This window comes from Camarhynchus parvulus, chromosome 5, assembly GCF_901933205.1.
Source record: "Camarhynchus parvulus chromosome 5, STF_HiC, whole genome shotgun sequence".
Taxonomy (NCBI): Eukaryota; Metazoa; Chordata; class Aves; order Passeriformes; family Thraupidae; genus Camarhynchus; species Camarhynchus parvulus.
The window spans coordinates 14,941,199-14,958,199 of record NC_044575.1 but is presented as its reverse complement, the minus strand read 5'-3'; the positions used below and the strand labels follow the sequence as shown (position 1 = coordinate 14,958,199).

The 17,001-nt window shown below is 47.3% G+C and overlaps 1 protein-coding gene across 2 annotated transcripts; it reads right to left on the bottom strand.

Moving 5' to 3' along the window:
* TH (tyrosine hydroxylase) lies at positions 1-16,638 on the bottom strand. Of its 2 annotated transcripts, none has more exons than XM_030949621.1 (13): positions 16,543-16,638; positions 11,975-12,178; positions 8,827-9,001; positions 7,921-8,009; positions 7,309-7,376; positions 5,537-5,587; positions 4,605-4,750; positions 4,121-4,256; positions 3,928-3,997; positions 3,592-3,648; positions 2,919-3,014; positions 2,622-2,755; positions 1-349 (listed from the first exon to the last, which is right to left on the bottom strand). In XM_030949621.1, the coding sequence occupies exons 1-13, from the start codon at positions 16,630-16,632 to the stop codon at positions 190-192; spliced, it is 1,476 nt and encodes a 491-aa protein (XP_030805481.1). In that variant the 5' UTR covers positions 16,633-16,638; the 3' UTR covers positions 1-189. The 2 variants fall into 2 exon arrangements, with proteins under 2 accessions (XP_030805481.1, XP_030805480.1); XM_030949620.1 differs by having other exon boundaries at positions 16,483-16,632.
* Between the last annotated feature and the right edge of the window lie 363 nt (positions 16,639-17,001).

Below are 17,001 nucleotides of genomic sequence, written 5' to 3'. Positions count from 1 at the left end.
GGGTGTGTCCTGCTGCCCTCCTCCGAGCTGGCCCTACAAACAAACGTGGGAAGCTGTTGGGGTCGCGTGGTGACAGGCAGCAGTGCCAATGTTTGGAGCAGACAGGTAGGAATGATCAGCTGGGAACCAGGAGAGGGCAGGGCAGGACTCTGGGGGCTGGGAGGGGACGGAAAGGGCTCAGTTCTTGTATTAACTGATAACATTGAGCGCGTTAATCAGCGAGTGAAGCTCATCCCTCACGCTCTCCAGGGAGTGGCAGATCATCTGGGGGCTGTCCAGGAGCTCGATACTGTGGGTGTAGGGCTCGTACTTCACCGAAAAGGGCCGCTTGATGTGCGCCGCGTAGCTCCTGCAAGGGGAAGGTGCACAAGGATGGGTACAGGGCAGGGGTCCTCAGTCTCCCTCCTACTCATCACCATTTACCCAGGAAGATCACCACAGGTTAATGCCTCCTTTAGGCAGAGTTTCCAACTTTCCAGCTCCACTGCAGCAGTAGTTGAGATCCCTTCTGTTTGTCAAGGAACACCATGAGTTTGACTGTGGCTCTCTGTGGGCTGTACCAAACAGGAGGGCACATCAAACTGGTCACCTCCATGGCCACTGCCAGGCATCCTCTGCTGCAATTCCCTTTTCAAAAAAGGCCAAGGAGATTTAGAAGCTAATTGCAGGGAAAGCCTGTGGTATTATCGTAGCATATTACTAAATCCTTTCTGACATGCATTTATTGACTAATCTCTGCTTGGGGAGGGGGGAACTAGCTGTGTGCTTATTAAGGATAGCCTTGACAGGCAGTGGCTCAGAGCTAGAGGATGAGAATAGTGTCACCAGAGCCTTGTGCTGCACTGCTGTACCCAAAGCCAAATGCAGCCTGAATCTCAGCGATGAGCTTGACTCTACCTGATATCTCTCAAGAGCAAGACCTTGTTGCTGTTTTTCTAATGGAGAAGCATGTGGTCAAGTGAAAGCTAATCAAGGGTAGGGCTTCCCCAAAGTTGCCCACATTCACTTCCAGCGCTGAGATTTGTATACTTGACAAGGCAGGGTTTTTTCATTTGGGGGTTGTGTGACTAGGGAGCTGAAAATCTATAGTTAGGTGCTCGTGGCTGCAGTCTCACGCTGGAAAGGCTTGGGAACATGAAGGGACAAACAGCGCTAACAACAGGCATGCTCCTGTCCTCTGCCAAGGCTTCACCCTTTTGCTCCTGGATTGCTTAGCTTAGGCTACCCTCTTGTGGCTACCGCGGGGCTGCTCCGGCGCCGCGCTCGGGCAAGCGCAGCCCTTCCCCAGATGGAGACAGATGTTCCTCCAGCTGGTACTTCATGGCTAGCCCGGAACTGGAGGGATCTGGAGGAAAACACAGCACAGAGGGCCAAGGGGAAACACGGTGCAAGGCGCAGGCTGGCGCTGGCAGGGAGCTGCCATGCCGTTGCAGGAAAACAACCAAAAAAAAGCATAAACAAAGGCGGTTCCTGCATACTCATGTTGTCCTCCCCCTAAAAGATGTGGTTCCTGCAGTTCTGCCAGGCAAAGTCCTGCTCACTCTCTTGTTAATGTCAGCAGCCACAGCAATGGCTCGTAGTAGAGCTGCTAATGGCTAGAAACCTGCCCTCCAAAATGGGTGTGCTCGCTTGACACTTTTTGAAGCAACCAGATACAGCATGGCTGCTTGGAAGGGCACTGGGGGAGTGTGTCCTTTCTGAGAAAATAGGCTTTTCCCCAGAAGTAACACTGATAGTCAGGCCGGTGGTGGCAGCTGCCAGTAATGCAAAAGGGACGATGCTTTAATGTTTTCACCTCACAGAGTAGCATCTGTGTGGTCTCTGAGCTCCTTAGAGAGGATAATTTACAGTGCTTGTCACAGTCAAGACACTCTAGCCTAATCTTGGCTGTGTATGTGGTGTATTTTCCCGTTTTAAATGCAAGGAAATGACTCATTAGGCAGCAGTTGGGGTTTTTTTAAAGCAGCCTAGTGTGTGTGTGTGAGCATGAGCTCCCCCATGCTTGCTTTTGAGCAGCTGGACTCCAGGTTGTACGAACAGTGCAAGTGAGGGTAATAAAAGCAGAAGTTGAAATATAGCAGTCCTCACCACATTATTTATATTAAATACCCCTCTTGCAGGAACTGTAAAGTCTTGTACATCATGTTCGCCTCATCCTGTCTCTTTCCTAAGTGAGGATAAAAGTGGTACAGGCAAAGTTTTCCCCTGTCAACCAAAGCAGTCCAAGGACTGAGCTTTCCTCCTGTGGGCAATTCTGGGTATGACCAAGAAAATGCTCTTCTGAACAGATGTCAGTGGGTAGAGCTGACCCTTACCATCCTGTTTGTAGTCCCATGGGATTGGGAAACCCAATTACCATGGTGGGATGGTATCTGGGGCCCAGTAGCCCATGTTAAGAAGCCTAGGTGGCAGAAGTTAACATTTTCCCCTGCTTAGATCTATTCATGTCAAGCAGGTTCCCTGTAGGATCTGGAGAACTCCTTTATTTTGGAAGACCTGATCAAAGTTTTCAGAGCACTTCTGAGAACTCAGACTGAAAGCAGCCATAATGCCAAGCCCTATTTCAATATATAACATCTTAATCTCCTGTTGTTTGGGTCTCTCTCATTGCCCAGTCCTACCTCAATTTATTTTTGGCATCACTGAAGCTCTCAGACACAAAATAAACAGGCTGGTAGTTCTGGTCCTGGTAGGGTTGAACAGCTGCAGCATCAGGGTCAAAGTCCCTCACCTCTGGTTCATCTGACAAGGAGTGCTGTGAACACGACAGAGAAAATCCAGCGTGAAACTAAGGGCATTGGAGAGCACATATGGGGTAGGCAGACGTGGAGAACAGACTGAGGAAAGTCATTGTGCAGAAGCAGGAGGTATTTTTCTCTACAGGGTCTAGAGCAGAGGCAGGTTATGGTGGGACTTACTATGAGCTCTCCATAGGAAGAGAGGAGCCCGGCTCCATAGGCTTTGACTATTCCATTCTGTCTGCAGAGCCCAAACTCCACTGTAAACCAGTAAAGCTGTGAAAAGAAAAAGAAAAATTCCTGAGGGACACAGCTCCTCATCCTAATCTCCCTGTCACTTCTGAGCCCTTACACCATGGCCAGGGTCTGGGGTTGTTTAAAGGAACAGGCACCTGCCTCTTTGCCCCCTCTCCACACTTTGCTTTCAGAGAAAAGTGCTAAACTAAGTTGCTGCTACACCAGGACAGAGTCTGTGTCTCTGGGCTTCTTCCATCTGCTGTGAGATGCTGCTGTTTGGTGTCCTTGGAGCAGGACAGGTCACCTTGCTGAGGGAGAGCCAAAGGAAGCAGATGTCATTTAATCCCATCCCAAAGAGTCCCAGCAGTGCTGCTGTTGGAAATCCGATGCTTGGTGATACTACTGGTGCCCGAGAAAATTGGGTTAATGTGCAAGTGAGCTCTGCTGTTTAACTGATCTCTGCTCTGCACAGTCATCATGAAAAGAGCATGGGGCAGCTTGGGTGAGAGCTCTGAGCCTGCAAATCTCGGAATACCAAACTGGACCAGTCCCCTTGATACCACAGAAGCACTGCTGGAGGTGTTGTGCTCCCCAACCAGCAAAGCGGAAAACTTACCGTTGCTAGCTTCTCAATTTCTTCATCAGTTGCTCCCAAAGACGCCAGCCCAATGTCCTAGGAGGAGAAGGGAAGGAGCAAACATCAGGACTGAGGGCCTTAGACATAGATTGCTCTGTTTTATTGGCTCAAGACCACACATATTTCTGCCCTGCAGTGCCAGGCATCTGCTGGGACTTCATCGTGATCAGACTAAAACCACTTTGTTCCAGAGTTAGTATTCAGGGTCTTGGTCCACCACAGAACTCATGGTTAATAACAGCAAGAAAAGTTTAGGTGGCAAGACCGGGGTTTGGATTCCCACTTCTCGGGGGGAGAAAGCAGATAGCACCTTACCTGAGAGAACTGGGCAAATGTCTTGTCAGCCAGCATCGGGACATGCCCCAGCAGCTCGTGACAGCAGTCCCTGCGAGGGGAGGGGGAAAGGAGGCAAACACGGTCAGCAGCAGCAGAGTGTGTCTGCTGGGGGAAGAGGGTGATGTCTGGCAGCTGGGGTTCTGTGGGCAGGGAGGCCAAGGGCGATACTCACGGCTCGGGGGAGTGCATGGGCGAGGAGGCGTGGCGGATGTACTGCGTGCACTGGAAGACGCGGAAGGCCAGGCTGGCCAGGAAGTCCCGTGCTGAGAGCAGGCCCGCCACCGGCCGCAGCTGGAAGCCAGTCCTCTCTGAAACAGCACACACCCACTGCGCAGGGCGCACGGCCCACGGGCTGGGCCCCTGCCCCCCGCGCTGGGAGCTGCACCAGCCCAATCCATCTGCTCCTCCTGGGAACAGGCCCTGCTCTTCAGGTGCTCAGCGGGATCGTCTGACCGCGGGCTTGCCCTTCAGCCGCAGCCCGCTGTGTTTAGCTGCAGGCCCCAGCACTTGGGCTCTACCTCTGTGAGCAATGCCCAAGGTTCCAGCTCTCCTCCTAAATCTCAGCTCACTCACTACTCCTTTGGGTTCAGGCTTCCCATCTGCAGCTGCCCCCCACTGGCAGACCCTGAACCTGGGTGCCCCGCGCTCGTACCCACCTTTCAGGAAGCGGGACACCTCCTCCAGCTGAGGTATGTTGTTCTCATTGTAGCCACAGAATTTCTCCAGTAGACTGAAAGCCTCAAGGTACTCCTTGCAGGCATGGGTGGGGTACAAGCTCTTCAGGGTGCTGTACACCTCCTTCCTTCGAGAGGAGAGGTAGCAAATATTCAGTGGTTAATGTGTTCAGTCCCCTCCTGTGCTCTGGCTAGGCACTATCAGGGACTCATGTCTTTAGGCTCTGTGTCCTTTTGCCTTTCTACACCTAAGTCTATGTCTCTGCACATTGATAGAGGTATGTAAACACAGACACACATTCAAATGAACCTGCAAAGGCAGCACAGGTCTGTGTCTGCACAGACCTATTTCTGACTTGGAGGTCAGAAGACTGTATGAAAGGTATAAGCTGGAATTAAAATATTCCCAGTAGGTTAACTCCTGAAGTTGCAATGTGAAGACAGTCAATAGAACCAGATGACCTTGTTGAGAAGCCTGTGTACTCAGCTCATATGAGCTGGCCTTGTTTTCAGAAACACTCCTGCAGCAACACTCCTGGAAAAAATCACGCTCAAAGGGAGTGCTTTCCTAACTGAGGCCTGTGAGGTACCACACAGATATTCACCATGGGCCTCACACTTCTTCCTGCAGCTGTGATAACTGCTCTTTCTTTAGAGGCTGCTACTGGGTCAGGACCCTTAGAGAAGTGGGGCTCCAAATTATCCACCTTGCTCTGTGGGGAGGCTCCTTTGGAGGCAACTCCTGGAGGCTGCAGCATGAAAGTGTTTTTTACAACAAGCCATTAAGTAGGATGCTTGCACTCCTGATATATTTTTCAAGAGGTCATGCCCTAAATGTTTGGGTTCTGATTCCCAGCTTCTAATGGTGAAGCAGTACTGGTGAAATCAGCCCTAGTCATGAAATCAGCACTCACCAGGTAGCTGTCTCCTCCGCCGTGTACTCCACGTGAGGGATTGGATCCCCGCTGCAAGGCAAAGGCACCATTACTGAGCAGAGCCCCAGCCAGGCCCCTCTTCCCCAGGAGAAGGAAGCACTCTGGAGAAGCTCTGCATGATGTTCTTAAATCTTCTTTAAAAACCAAACAAGGGGGTGACAGGAAAGACAAAGCCTTAGAACTGGGTCATTTGTACAGGTGCAACATAGATGCAAAGAAAAGCATGAGTCTAGTCAGAGATTATGAATGAACAAGGGATGAGCAAGAGTTTAGCAGGTGTAATATTTACCAGGGGGGAAAAAAATGGGTTTCTTTGGAAAAAATTGAGACTTCATGTGTGAAAATAAATTCATTTCTTATGTCTGAACTTCAGGGAGCTGATGGCTCCAAGAATGAACCGGTGTCTGGGAAATAAAAGCAGCTAATAAGGAAAACTAAATGCGTGTGACCTGTAGAAAAATATATTGTCAATAAGGTTAAGGATGGCAGGAAAAGAAAATTTCAACATTGATGTAAATGGGCATTGATGAAATGACAATTTTGCTTTTTCTCATCATAGTTAGCAATTGTATTTCCTAAGTCTTTCTTTTCTGTGTTTGGACAAATGTGATATTCATATATTCTAAAGCACAGTTCCTGAAGAGGTGCCTGAAGGGATGCTACACAGTGGCTCATAAATGTTAACCTGCAGGTGAGATGTTACAGAAGACCCCTTAAACTGGGGCTTCATCTTAGGACAGAATTTAACCCTGTGTCACTTGGGACTCTTCCTCTGGCACTGTGACTTTCTGTGTGTTTAGTATTTGAACAGGATAAAACCGTCAGTGTCCATATTCTGGGCTTCAAATTGGCAAGGTACATGAGAACCAAGAGCACAAGCCCTTGCTGGGATCACACCAGTTGCAGGGGTAGCTCAAACAGGTGACCCATATAATTTCTGTAGTCTGCTTTCAGCGCCTAAAGTCCTGCTCAGAGAGAGAATGCTACAGTGAAAGGCAGCATCACTGAATAGGATCTGGGGAAGATTTTACAAACCTAACTGAATATCAGACTCTATTTGATTTTGTAGTGAACATGCTGAGTGCTATCATTGCGTGTATCAGAATAGAAGTATTAAGTAAGAGTACAAGGCATAGTCTTAAATCTGTATAAGACAATGGTGAGAACATTTCTGGAATCTATTTAATTTAGCAGAGTTAGGAGGCAAATCATTTAGCCTATAAATACCCTCATAGCAAAAAAGAAAAAATCTGATAGCAGTATTTTATCTAGTAGATGAAAGGCATGTGTGATCCATTGGGTAAAAGCTAAAGCTATTGAGGTCCAGCTTAGAAATAAAACCCACATTTTTTCACGACCAGGATAAATGAACCTTTGGAACAAATTTTCTGGGCATGGGTATCTTTTTCAGTACTTGAAACACTGAAGTCAAAACTAGATGGCATTCTAAAGAGATGCCACATTTCCAAATGCAGTTTGAGGTGTGATGGATATATATCTGGCTTTTGCTATGCAGGAGGTTTATTCTTACTATACCCTTACCAATGTATTAATTAATTACAACAGATAATTTTAATTAAAGAGAGACTGGAATGCAAAGAGAGAAGAGAGACACAAAAGGAGCTGGAAAGGCTGATTGGGGAGACAAAACATAAAGGAAGAGAAGTGTCATACAGGTGACGTACAATGACTTCCCAATAGGTTCACTGACATGTCATTATCCCCACATGAATGTTAGGAAGGAGACTTACTGCTTATAGTGAAAAGCAATCTCTGCTATTGATTTCCTTCTCTGCCGATATACTGGGTCCGAGTAGCCCTGTGGTGACAAACAGGAACAGAGGTACAGGACTTTTAATCAGTCACTAAAGTTTCTCACCCAGGAAAATTCACCACTGGCTGTAGAGACATCTCTCAAGGTGGCAGTCACACATCAGTCCCCTGATCAGCTGCACTGATGGGTGTTCTCAGCTCCCTGCTTCCGTGGGACAGCTCAGGAGGCCAGTGTGACAGAGTGCACACAAACTCACTGTGGGACAGCTCAGGAGGTCAGTGTGACAGGGTGCACACAGACGGACTCACCGTGGGACAGCTCAGGAGGTCAGTGTGACAGGGTGCACACAGACGGATTCACCGTGGGACAGCTCAGGAGGTCAGTGTGACAGGGTGCACACAGACGGGCTCACTGTGGGACAGCTCAGGAGGTCAGTGTGACAGGGTGCACACAGACGGGCTCACTGTGGGACAGCTCAGGAGGTCAGTGTGACAGGGTGCACACAGACGGGCTCACTGTGGGACAGCTCAGGAGGTCAGTGTGACAGCTCAGGAGGTCAGTGTCACAGGGTGCACACAGACAGACTCACCGGGTGATCCAGATCCAAGTCAGGGTCAAACTTGGTGACCAAATGGTGGCACTTGTCCAGTTCGCAGATTTTCCTGGGAAACCAGTGAACTATGGGGAGAGAGAAAGTGACAGTCTGTCTGTGGAAGGGAAGATCCCCTAAAGGGAAGGGGCTCTGAGGGGCTCTGAATTAGATACACCTGATCTGGTGTACCAAATGCACACATACAACATGGCACAGCTACTTCCAGGCTGTAGTTTCACAATCTCAGTGCTCCTTTCCTAGAGTCATGCCTAATGCCATGATCTGCATTTCATTACTTCCTTGCCCATCTCTCAGCAGAATATTTTGTGGCAAAATTGAAGAAGGTGAAAATTAGATTTTACTGAATGATTCATATCAAAAAACACCCAGAGATCCTAATGGTCATAGTTCTCTAGGGATATTCTCCTACAGTATTATTCTACAATAATCATCCTATCATCAGAACAGGATGGCACAGGAAGTGTCTTGTAGATTAGTGCTGAATCTGTACAGAGGTCCTAACACATAGGAAGGAAACTACTTTGTAGTATTTATAATACAAAATACAATACCACTGTACTTATAATACAAAATGCTGGAATAGGAATGGAGAACTCATGAGGAGAGGTGTGAGCAAAGCATGAAATTCAACCTCCTATTTCAATTTTTTTTCAATATTTTACCAGAAGAATGTTCTATGAACAATGGAGTCTGTTGAGAAAAGGACAAGGAGGGAAATTATTTTCAGGATTCAGGTATCCCAGAGGCAGTCCCTTCTGGTTTGCTCAAATTCAGCACACAGCAGCCCTTTCCCTTTACTGGGAATAACAAAGCCTCCACCCTGTTTCTATAGGGAGAGCTCAGTCTCTCAGCACAAGTGAAAATGTTTGTAAAGTTCCTTACATTTGTCTTCTTTAGTGGTCCTCACATCTTCTGCTACCCTCTTGATGGAGCTAATGAAAGTATTGAGGTCAGAGCTGTGGACTTCACAGCGCACAAAGTATTCCAGCTCAGCGATCCCTTCACGGGCCTTTCGGCTAAGCCTGGTCTCCAGGTGGTGAATTTTAGCTTCAAATGTCTTTTGAGACATGGAAAGGAAGAAAAAACCAAAACATTAAGCAATATTTGAAACACCTTCTGCTACTACTCAAAGATGTCCATATGGACACAGAATTACAGAACGGTTTGTGTTGGAAGGGACCTTAAACATTGTCTCATTCCAACCTCCCTGCTATGGACAGGGACAACTTTCACAGACCAGGTTGTTCAGAGCTCCATCCATCCAGACTTTTAACACTCCCAGGCATCCACAACTCTGGGCAACCTATTTCAGTGCCTCATCACCCTCTCAGTAAACAATTTTTTCCTACTATCTGACCTAAACCTACTGTCTTTCAGTTTTAATCCATCCCCCCTGCCCTGACACTACGTGCTCTTATAAAAAGTCCCTCTCTATCTTTCCCCTAGACCCCCTTCAGTTATTACAGGGCTGCAATTAGGTCACCAAGAAGCCTTCTCTTTTCCAGGATGAACAATCCCAGTCTGGGATGGATTCCTTCTTGTTGTTTTCTTCAAGCCCCCACCTCCCTCCCACATAAACACCCATGCCCATTAATTCCACATTTTCTCCTTCTGCACAAACACCAAGGCCGTTCAATAACTACCGACAGAAGACTTCCACCATGCTAAAGAAGACCAATTGATGTGGCAGAGCGCCACGTTACATTTTCCCACCCCAGCCACTCCCGAGGCGTGTGTTGGCGGGGGCTGTGGCGGGTGGGGTGCTGGCCTGGTGGGGTCACACGGCTCCGGCAGGGTCCTGCAGGTCCGGCAGGCTCTCGCGGGGTCCCCACGCCTCCAGCAGGGTCCCTCGGGGTCCCACGGGTCTGGCAGGGTCCCGCAAGTCCGGCGGGGTCCCGGCAGGGTCCCACGGCTCCAGCGGGATCCCGCGGGGCGGGCGGGCCGGCGGCGCGGCGCTGGCCGTGGTGCTGAACGCCGGGCTGCCGCGGCTCGCCCGCACCAGCACCGATGTCACTTGGGCTCGCTGTAGGAACTGACCTCCCCCATGGAATAAGGAGGCAAATGATGTCTGTAGTCTCGCAAAGGGCCCTGGTAGATTTGTGGGTATTTTCTGTAGCTCAGTGAAAACTGGCAGTACAAGCCCAAGGCGCTAGACAATAACGTAACCTTCCCAAAGTTCCTGCAGGACCTTTGATAGAGGAAGGGACATGATTTCTTTTGTTAATCAGAGGCAAAAAGATGAGAAGGAACAGATGCGATGCCACAGGTAAATTAAATTTACCTGTGTTTTTTAATGTACCTACCAACTTCACTATTACATTGTCCCCTCAACAATCGATACCTTTGCATTAATGTGACAGCTGTGATTGCATTACCTATGCTTTAGCTGCATGTAACACATACAGAAGAGTGAAACCAGCTTCCCTGCAGCCTGGTTCATGATGAGGTAAATGTCATTATGCCCGTCTGCTTTCATATCTTGTACCTGCATTGCCAGAGGGATCTGGGAAATGAATCTTCCTCTGCTGGGACTTGACATGCTTGTCTTTTTATTATATTTAAAGCTCTCTCTGTGACAAGCTCAAAGAGATTTTTTGCTCCAGGAAGAAACAAACAATATTTGAACATAAGCTGCCACAGCTTCTCGCTTGATGTTTTAAAAATTGTTTGAATTACAGAGTTTAAATGCAGTATAACATAAATTCTTTGAAGTACAAGAGCTTACACATCTGTTTCATACCCACTCAGCAGCCTGTTGAATGTTACACTGGTGGATTTGTCATGCTTTATCTGGCATCTGTGTGTCCTGAGAAGGAGACCCCAGTCATCTCAACACATGGGTTTTGTCTGAAAATTTGTCATAAAGGTTCTTTCAGTCTGGAGACAAGAACCATACATTGCCCAGAAAACAGCTTTTCTTTCAACAGTCCTCATAGAGGAATTGTAATTGCTGAAGGTCTAAATGTTTTTCATAAGATTATCAGAAGTAATACTAAATGGGCAATGAATAGCTAGAGTGCCCTACAATTTCAGGGAAATACTTATGCCCCAAACACACTTTTTGTATGTTTACAGTTTTTCAGTAGCAGGTTTTCTGTATAGTGTACAAAGCCCCAAACAACCTGCTGGGACTGGACGTGCTCTGAGCAGGAGGTTGGACCTGAGACCTCCAGAGGCCCCTTACAAGCCATGTGACTGATTAATAGGAACAAATTGTCCTCTCCTCTCGCTGCTGAAGTCAATGAAATTAAACTACCATAGATAAAACACATCTCAGAACATCAGTTTGCAAAACACTTTTGAATCATTCTGGATGAAAACACACTACATGAATGCAAGCTGTCATGCTTGGATTACTGTTTAAATAGGCAGCACTTATCTCAGTCTTTCCATTCATGGCAGTGAGATCCTATATAATGCAACATTACATTGCTGGCTAGAGGGAGAAAGCTCAGTTACCAGTTTTTCTTGGTATTAGGCATAGACAGGATGCATCTCTTGAGGGGGACCAACAGAACCTTTAACATGTGAATCAGAATAGAGAAGGTAATTTTGAAATCAATATGCCAGTTTTATGCCCAGGGCAAAGTTGTTTCTGTAACTATTTGACTGAGGACCAGTGGTAATGACCCACAAGTGAGGTGAGTTTGGTCTGTGGACAGGCAGGGCACATAGCTTGCTTTGAATGTGGGATCAGAGCCCTGTGCCTGAAGTGCTGAGCAGGGAAGGATGTCAGAGTACACTACAAACCATAAAGTTGTGAACCTGAGTGTGAAACTGAAAATAATTAAGCAAAATTAAGGCCAGAGCTTAACAGCGCTGCAAGACAGAGGTATGCCTCCTTGTTGGTGATGGCAAGTGAGGACACACTGGGCCATGAACAAAGCATGACTTCAGGGATACCAGACAATTCACTGTTAATTTGAAGTAGGCAGACCTAGTCTGAGGCTTCTTTATTACACTCAAGTGACACTTCTCACAGCCCAGTCACGAAACCTGGAGTGTGTTCCTTGAGTACCAAGGTACTCACCTCAAATACCTTAAGGACACGGGACAGTGGTGAGGTCTTGGCTCCCTTGAGCATGAAGAAGAGGTTCAGCATGGCTCTCCCATCCTTCTCCTCGAATACAATGGTCTCTGTGGACTCTGCAGCATCAGTGGCTGCAGCTGCAGCCTCTCTCTCCTTCCTGGCATCCTCAATGAGGCTTTGGCGTCTTCCAATGAACCGTGGAGACTGAAGGCAGAACAGAAATAAATAACACTGCTCACAGAGTGGGGGAGATCAGAGGCATTCCCAGTAGCTGGATGAGATGTGACTGGTACGTGTCAGCAGAGGAAGCAGGGAAAGCCTGGACTGACTTGCCTGGCTTTGTAGAGGAAGATCTGCTAATGAGGATTGAGGTTTTAGAACTGAACTTTCAGAAATGTGAATCTTTGGTTAAAAAAAAAAAACAAAACTGTGTAAAATATCTTTTTAGCATAACTGGAGAGTGGGCTTCTCCCCTCACGTCCCCTAGCAACAGTTTTCAATATCCTTAAAAAAAAACAAAACCCAGAAACAACCTTATGTGGTTTTCAGATGTCTGATGAACTCAAGTGGAGAGACATCAGATAAATCTGAGGTCATCTGAGAAAAGATACTTTGTGAGGGACAGGTGAAACCCATAGCTGTGGCCTGGCCAGGAAACAGGAACTGTTTGCAGGTGTATTAGCAGGGCAGCTTAGCAAAACTTCTCCCAGGCTCCAATGTGACATTTACTTTTGACATTAAGTGGATGCTTATCCATTGAAGTGTAATTGAAACCACAACCATATACCCCAGAAAATAAATTCCTCCCACTTATCTGTAGATTTGTTTTGTCTGAACAAACTCCTGCAGATTTCTGTTACTTGGAATTGAACCTAAAATGCAGCTCTGTGCCTGAGGTCATGTCAGGACACCTGTTTACATTTATAGTGAACTACGAACTATTTCAATCACTGATGTTTCTTTTGTTGTACAAATAGCCCATATACCAACTTATTTGTTCTTGGTCTTTTTACAACCAGTTTTCTATTCAGAGGCAATGCATCTGGTTCCAGTTTTCTGTGTTCAAGACCCAAACCAGATGACAAACCTCCAGAGCTTGCTAAAAGAAACCTGGCGCAGCACTGAAGAAGGACACAGAGTGGGACTGGCTGCAGTTTTCCCTGTGATTATATTGAAAAAAATTAGAACATGCTAGCTAAGCAGTGTTTTCCCTACCTTGTGAAAATTAAGAGTGTTTTCCTTTTAACAAGACAGCCTGACTGACTACTACGTTTATTTTCTCTCTGATTTTCAAAGCCCACTATCAGTAACTCATGTTTCCTGCAAGAATCCTCTTGGATGCTTCAGCGGTGTAAAGCTGACACTTTAAATGCAGCCTCAAAAACTCAGCACATCGAGGCACCAGCCCACACACCTCTATCTGCTCCTGTTTCAGTAAAGATACCCCTCCAAAATGGCATTTCCAGACCCCCCCTTTATTCCTCAGGGCACAGAAAAACACCTTATAACAAATAAGTGCATGCTGCTCCTTGTCTGAATTGGTGGTATTCGTGCCCAAAGAGAGCAGACATCTAACAAGTGACCTCAGTAACTTTAAAAATCTTGTGAGCATGTGCTCAGCTTTAAGTGTGTGTTTTCCATCAGTGCAGTGTTTTAAGCTAAGCTGGTGTTTACTTTAATGTGCCTGCAATAAGCAGGGCAAACTGTGCCCTGTGGCAGCCACAGAAAATGAGCTCCACAGCCATCCCAAGCCAGGCAGTGCTTTACCCAAGGGTGTCTTGTCACACTGTGCCCCGAAGTGCAGCAGGATTTCACTTCTGGGTTGGAGGAGGGGAGAGGAGGGAAATTAGACCCCCATATTTAGGGTGTAAACCAGGTTAAAATCCAGCTGGGTGGGGTTTAAAAAACCAGGGTTGGGTGACTGGCACCTGCACCAGGAGAAGTAGACTCAGCCAGTCCCACACATGTGCTGGAGCTGGGTGGCCCATGGCAGACCGGGTGGGGGCTTTGGTTCCTGTTCATAGCTGCATGATGGCATAGTTTAAGTGGGTAAATTGGAAAAAAATCAAAACAAAGCAGAAAAAGGCTGAATTTTGCTTGGGAGAAGAGGGCTGGGAGGAATCTGCCTGCCTGCAGCCTCCTCTGCCACCTGGAGGCTGCCTGGCTGTGTGTTCCCCACCTCACTGTCCTTAAATCTGCCCCTCACATTTATGCTCATTGGACTGTTTTCTCCTTTTGCTGGAAATTAGGAATGTGGCATATATAATAACCAAACTGATCTCTTGATAAATGCCTTCCTTTCTTCCAAAGGCACCATTATATGATATTTCTGAATTGCCTTGCAGACTCTCTCCCTGAGTGCATATCTGGCTACAGTGAGAACTGTAATTTGATTTTGCAAAGCATTTATTTGCCTAACCAGGGCCTGACTCATTCACCTCTTCTGAAGGTTAGTTTGCACCTCTTATGAAGGGTTTGTTCATTTTTCCTTCCTCGAATTTGCTGCAAGTCAAAGTGCCCAGCCTGCATATTGTTATTAAAAATTCTGTGTTCTGAGTGATTTTGTTGCTTTTTTTCCCCCCGGCTCATTATTTGCTGCAATCAGGAAGGATTGTAAAGACTGAGGATATTAATGTCCCACCCCTGCTTTCCTGGGTGCTTTTTGCTGCTTTTTTGGCTCCAATGGCTGTCTCCTGCCTGGCTCTGTAGCCAAACTCTGCCCAAGCTACAGTCTCAGGGTCTCTTGCAAAACCTATTAGCAGCAGGAAAACTTAATACATAACCAAAGATTTTTCCACGGAATTTGATGTTTGGCTGGCCCAGCTGACATGTAAAATATTTGCAGGTGTAGGGGAGTTCTGGGGTTGCAAAGGTCTGGATTTCCCCCCCAGTTTGCAGGTCCCCTGGCAAGGGAACACCTCAGAGGTGATGTGATGGTGGGTGATGGCTGTGGGGCAGATCACCCACAATCACAGTGACAACACAAGGGCCAGGGACATGCCATGTCACATACAAATGCAGAGTCATGCCTCTTGCCTGGTAGAAGGCAGGGTTGTGGAGATCTCCTGGGCTAGGTGAGAGCAAAGAGAAAAGATTTTCATGCATCCATCTCTCAGAGCGATCCTCACAGGGCAAAGTTGTAATTTTATTTGTTTTCCCTTTTCTGAAATTTTTCATTCACAAACAATCACAGGCTAAGGTTTTATGTAGCCTCCAGGCTGGAGGAGCCGCTCACCCCAAGCAGGTTGCCTCACTCTCGTCAGCCCACTTGTTGGACATGAACTCCCCTGGCCCCTATGTTCAGTGGTCCATTTTTTCATAAAACACAGAGCAGCACCCCAGAGGGTGCAATAACCAAACACTCTTCACTTCTCCAGACACTGAGCATCTCAAGTATGGATTTTACAGGTTGCCTGGAAAATATCAGATTTTCAAGGACCACTCAAGTGTTCATTATTTTGTGGGATGAAAAGGACTGCATGAGAGGGAAGCCTTCCCTGATTTCCATTTATTAGAGAAAGCAAGCTTACCTCCTTGTTTCCTAAATGTTTCCCTTCTTTTCCAGCAAACTCCACTCTCCAAAACACCTTGCTGCCAATGTAGTGGTTGATTTTAGTGAGGCAGAGCATTGCACAGGGCTAAGAGGAGAGTGGGTGAAAAAGGCAGCAGGTATAAGGGAGAGGAATGGGGAGCTCAAGAGTGACCTGCTGGAGTCACACTGCAGACACCTGCCAAACATATCTGCTACCTCACCCACCTCTATTCCTAAGGTCCCTCCTGGTGCACCCATTGCCACTGGCTGCTCTGGCTCCTGCATTGTCACCTGCTGCCTATTCACATCTTTGCCCCACGGGAGTGTCCAATATTGGGAGTCTTCAAGCTCATCCTGCCTGGCAAGGCTTCAAAGTTAAGAGCTGAAATGTCCCTACAGCAAGTCGGACGGGTTGGCCAGGCTTGGCTTTCTAAAGACACTTGACACTTCTCTCCCTTCCCTGACACATTCAGACCTGGTGTGTGCAGGAGCTTTCCCTGGGCTAAACACAGGGCTGAGAACACATCAAGGAGGACTGGGAACAGAAATGGGGGAAGGATGTTCTGGGAGATAAACTGGATACAGCAGCCATGAACAAACAAGTTAACCTGCCTGTGCCTTGTGTGCTGTCTGAAATGACAGACCCACTTTATTTATTATGCTAAAACAGGTGAAATCTCTGCAGTTTAATGCCTTGAAACCTGGAAATTAAGATCTTCAAATTGCCTTTCACAGGAGGATTCCTTGCTGTTCTTACCTTAGGTCTGTGGGTTGTTCACCTTACTTTTTGTTGAGGTGGTTTGATTATTTCAAGTTGTCACCCCCTTAAATGTTTTCATTTCACATGTATCAGTATGTAGAGAGAACTGTTGGAGTAATTTCCCTTTGCCAGCCTGGAGCCCAGACGTGCCCATGTCGGGGAAGTCCCACAAACTAAGTGTTGGTCCATCTATCCTTGCCTGTCTCTGCCTATAGCTATGGAAGAGGCTGTGGTTTTTGGAGGGGGAGGGAAAGAAGTGGGGTAGGGTTGTCTTACCATGATGGCCTCGGCTTGCTTGGAGTCCAGCTCCGACACCGCCCTGCGGAAGCCTTTGGCTGCAGAGGTGGAGATGTTCGGTGTTGGCATCTTTGCTCTTCCACGAGCTCAGCTGTCTGCTTTCCAGCTCCTTGCCAGCTTTTTATAGGGCAGGGCTGACGTCAAAGACTCTTTCAAATCTTCTCTTCCCCTGCCACCTCCCCATCACCACCTCCCTCCTTTCTCCCCCTCGGGCTGAGAGGAGGAGGGGATGTGAAGGAGAGAAACGTGTCTGTCCCATTAAATCTAATCGCTACAAAGATTGCAGACACCCTGCCTTCACAGACCAGACAATCCCCCACCTGTTCGCCTGCATCCAAAAGATTTCTTCTCTAAAAGATCCCTTCTCTCTTTTCCCCCTCCCCCTCACTTGTGGATGGAGTAAATTCTCATTACATGTTTCAGTCCGGCACATTTGCT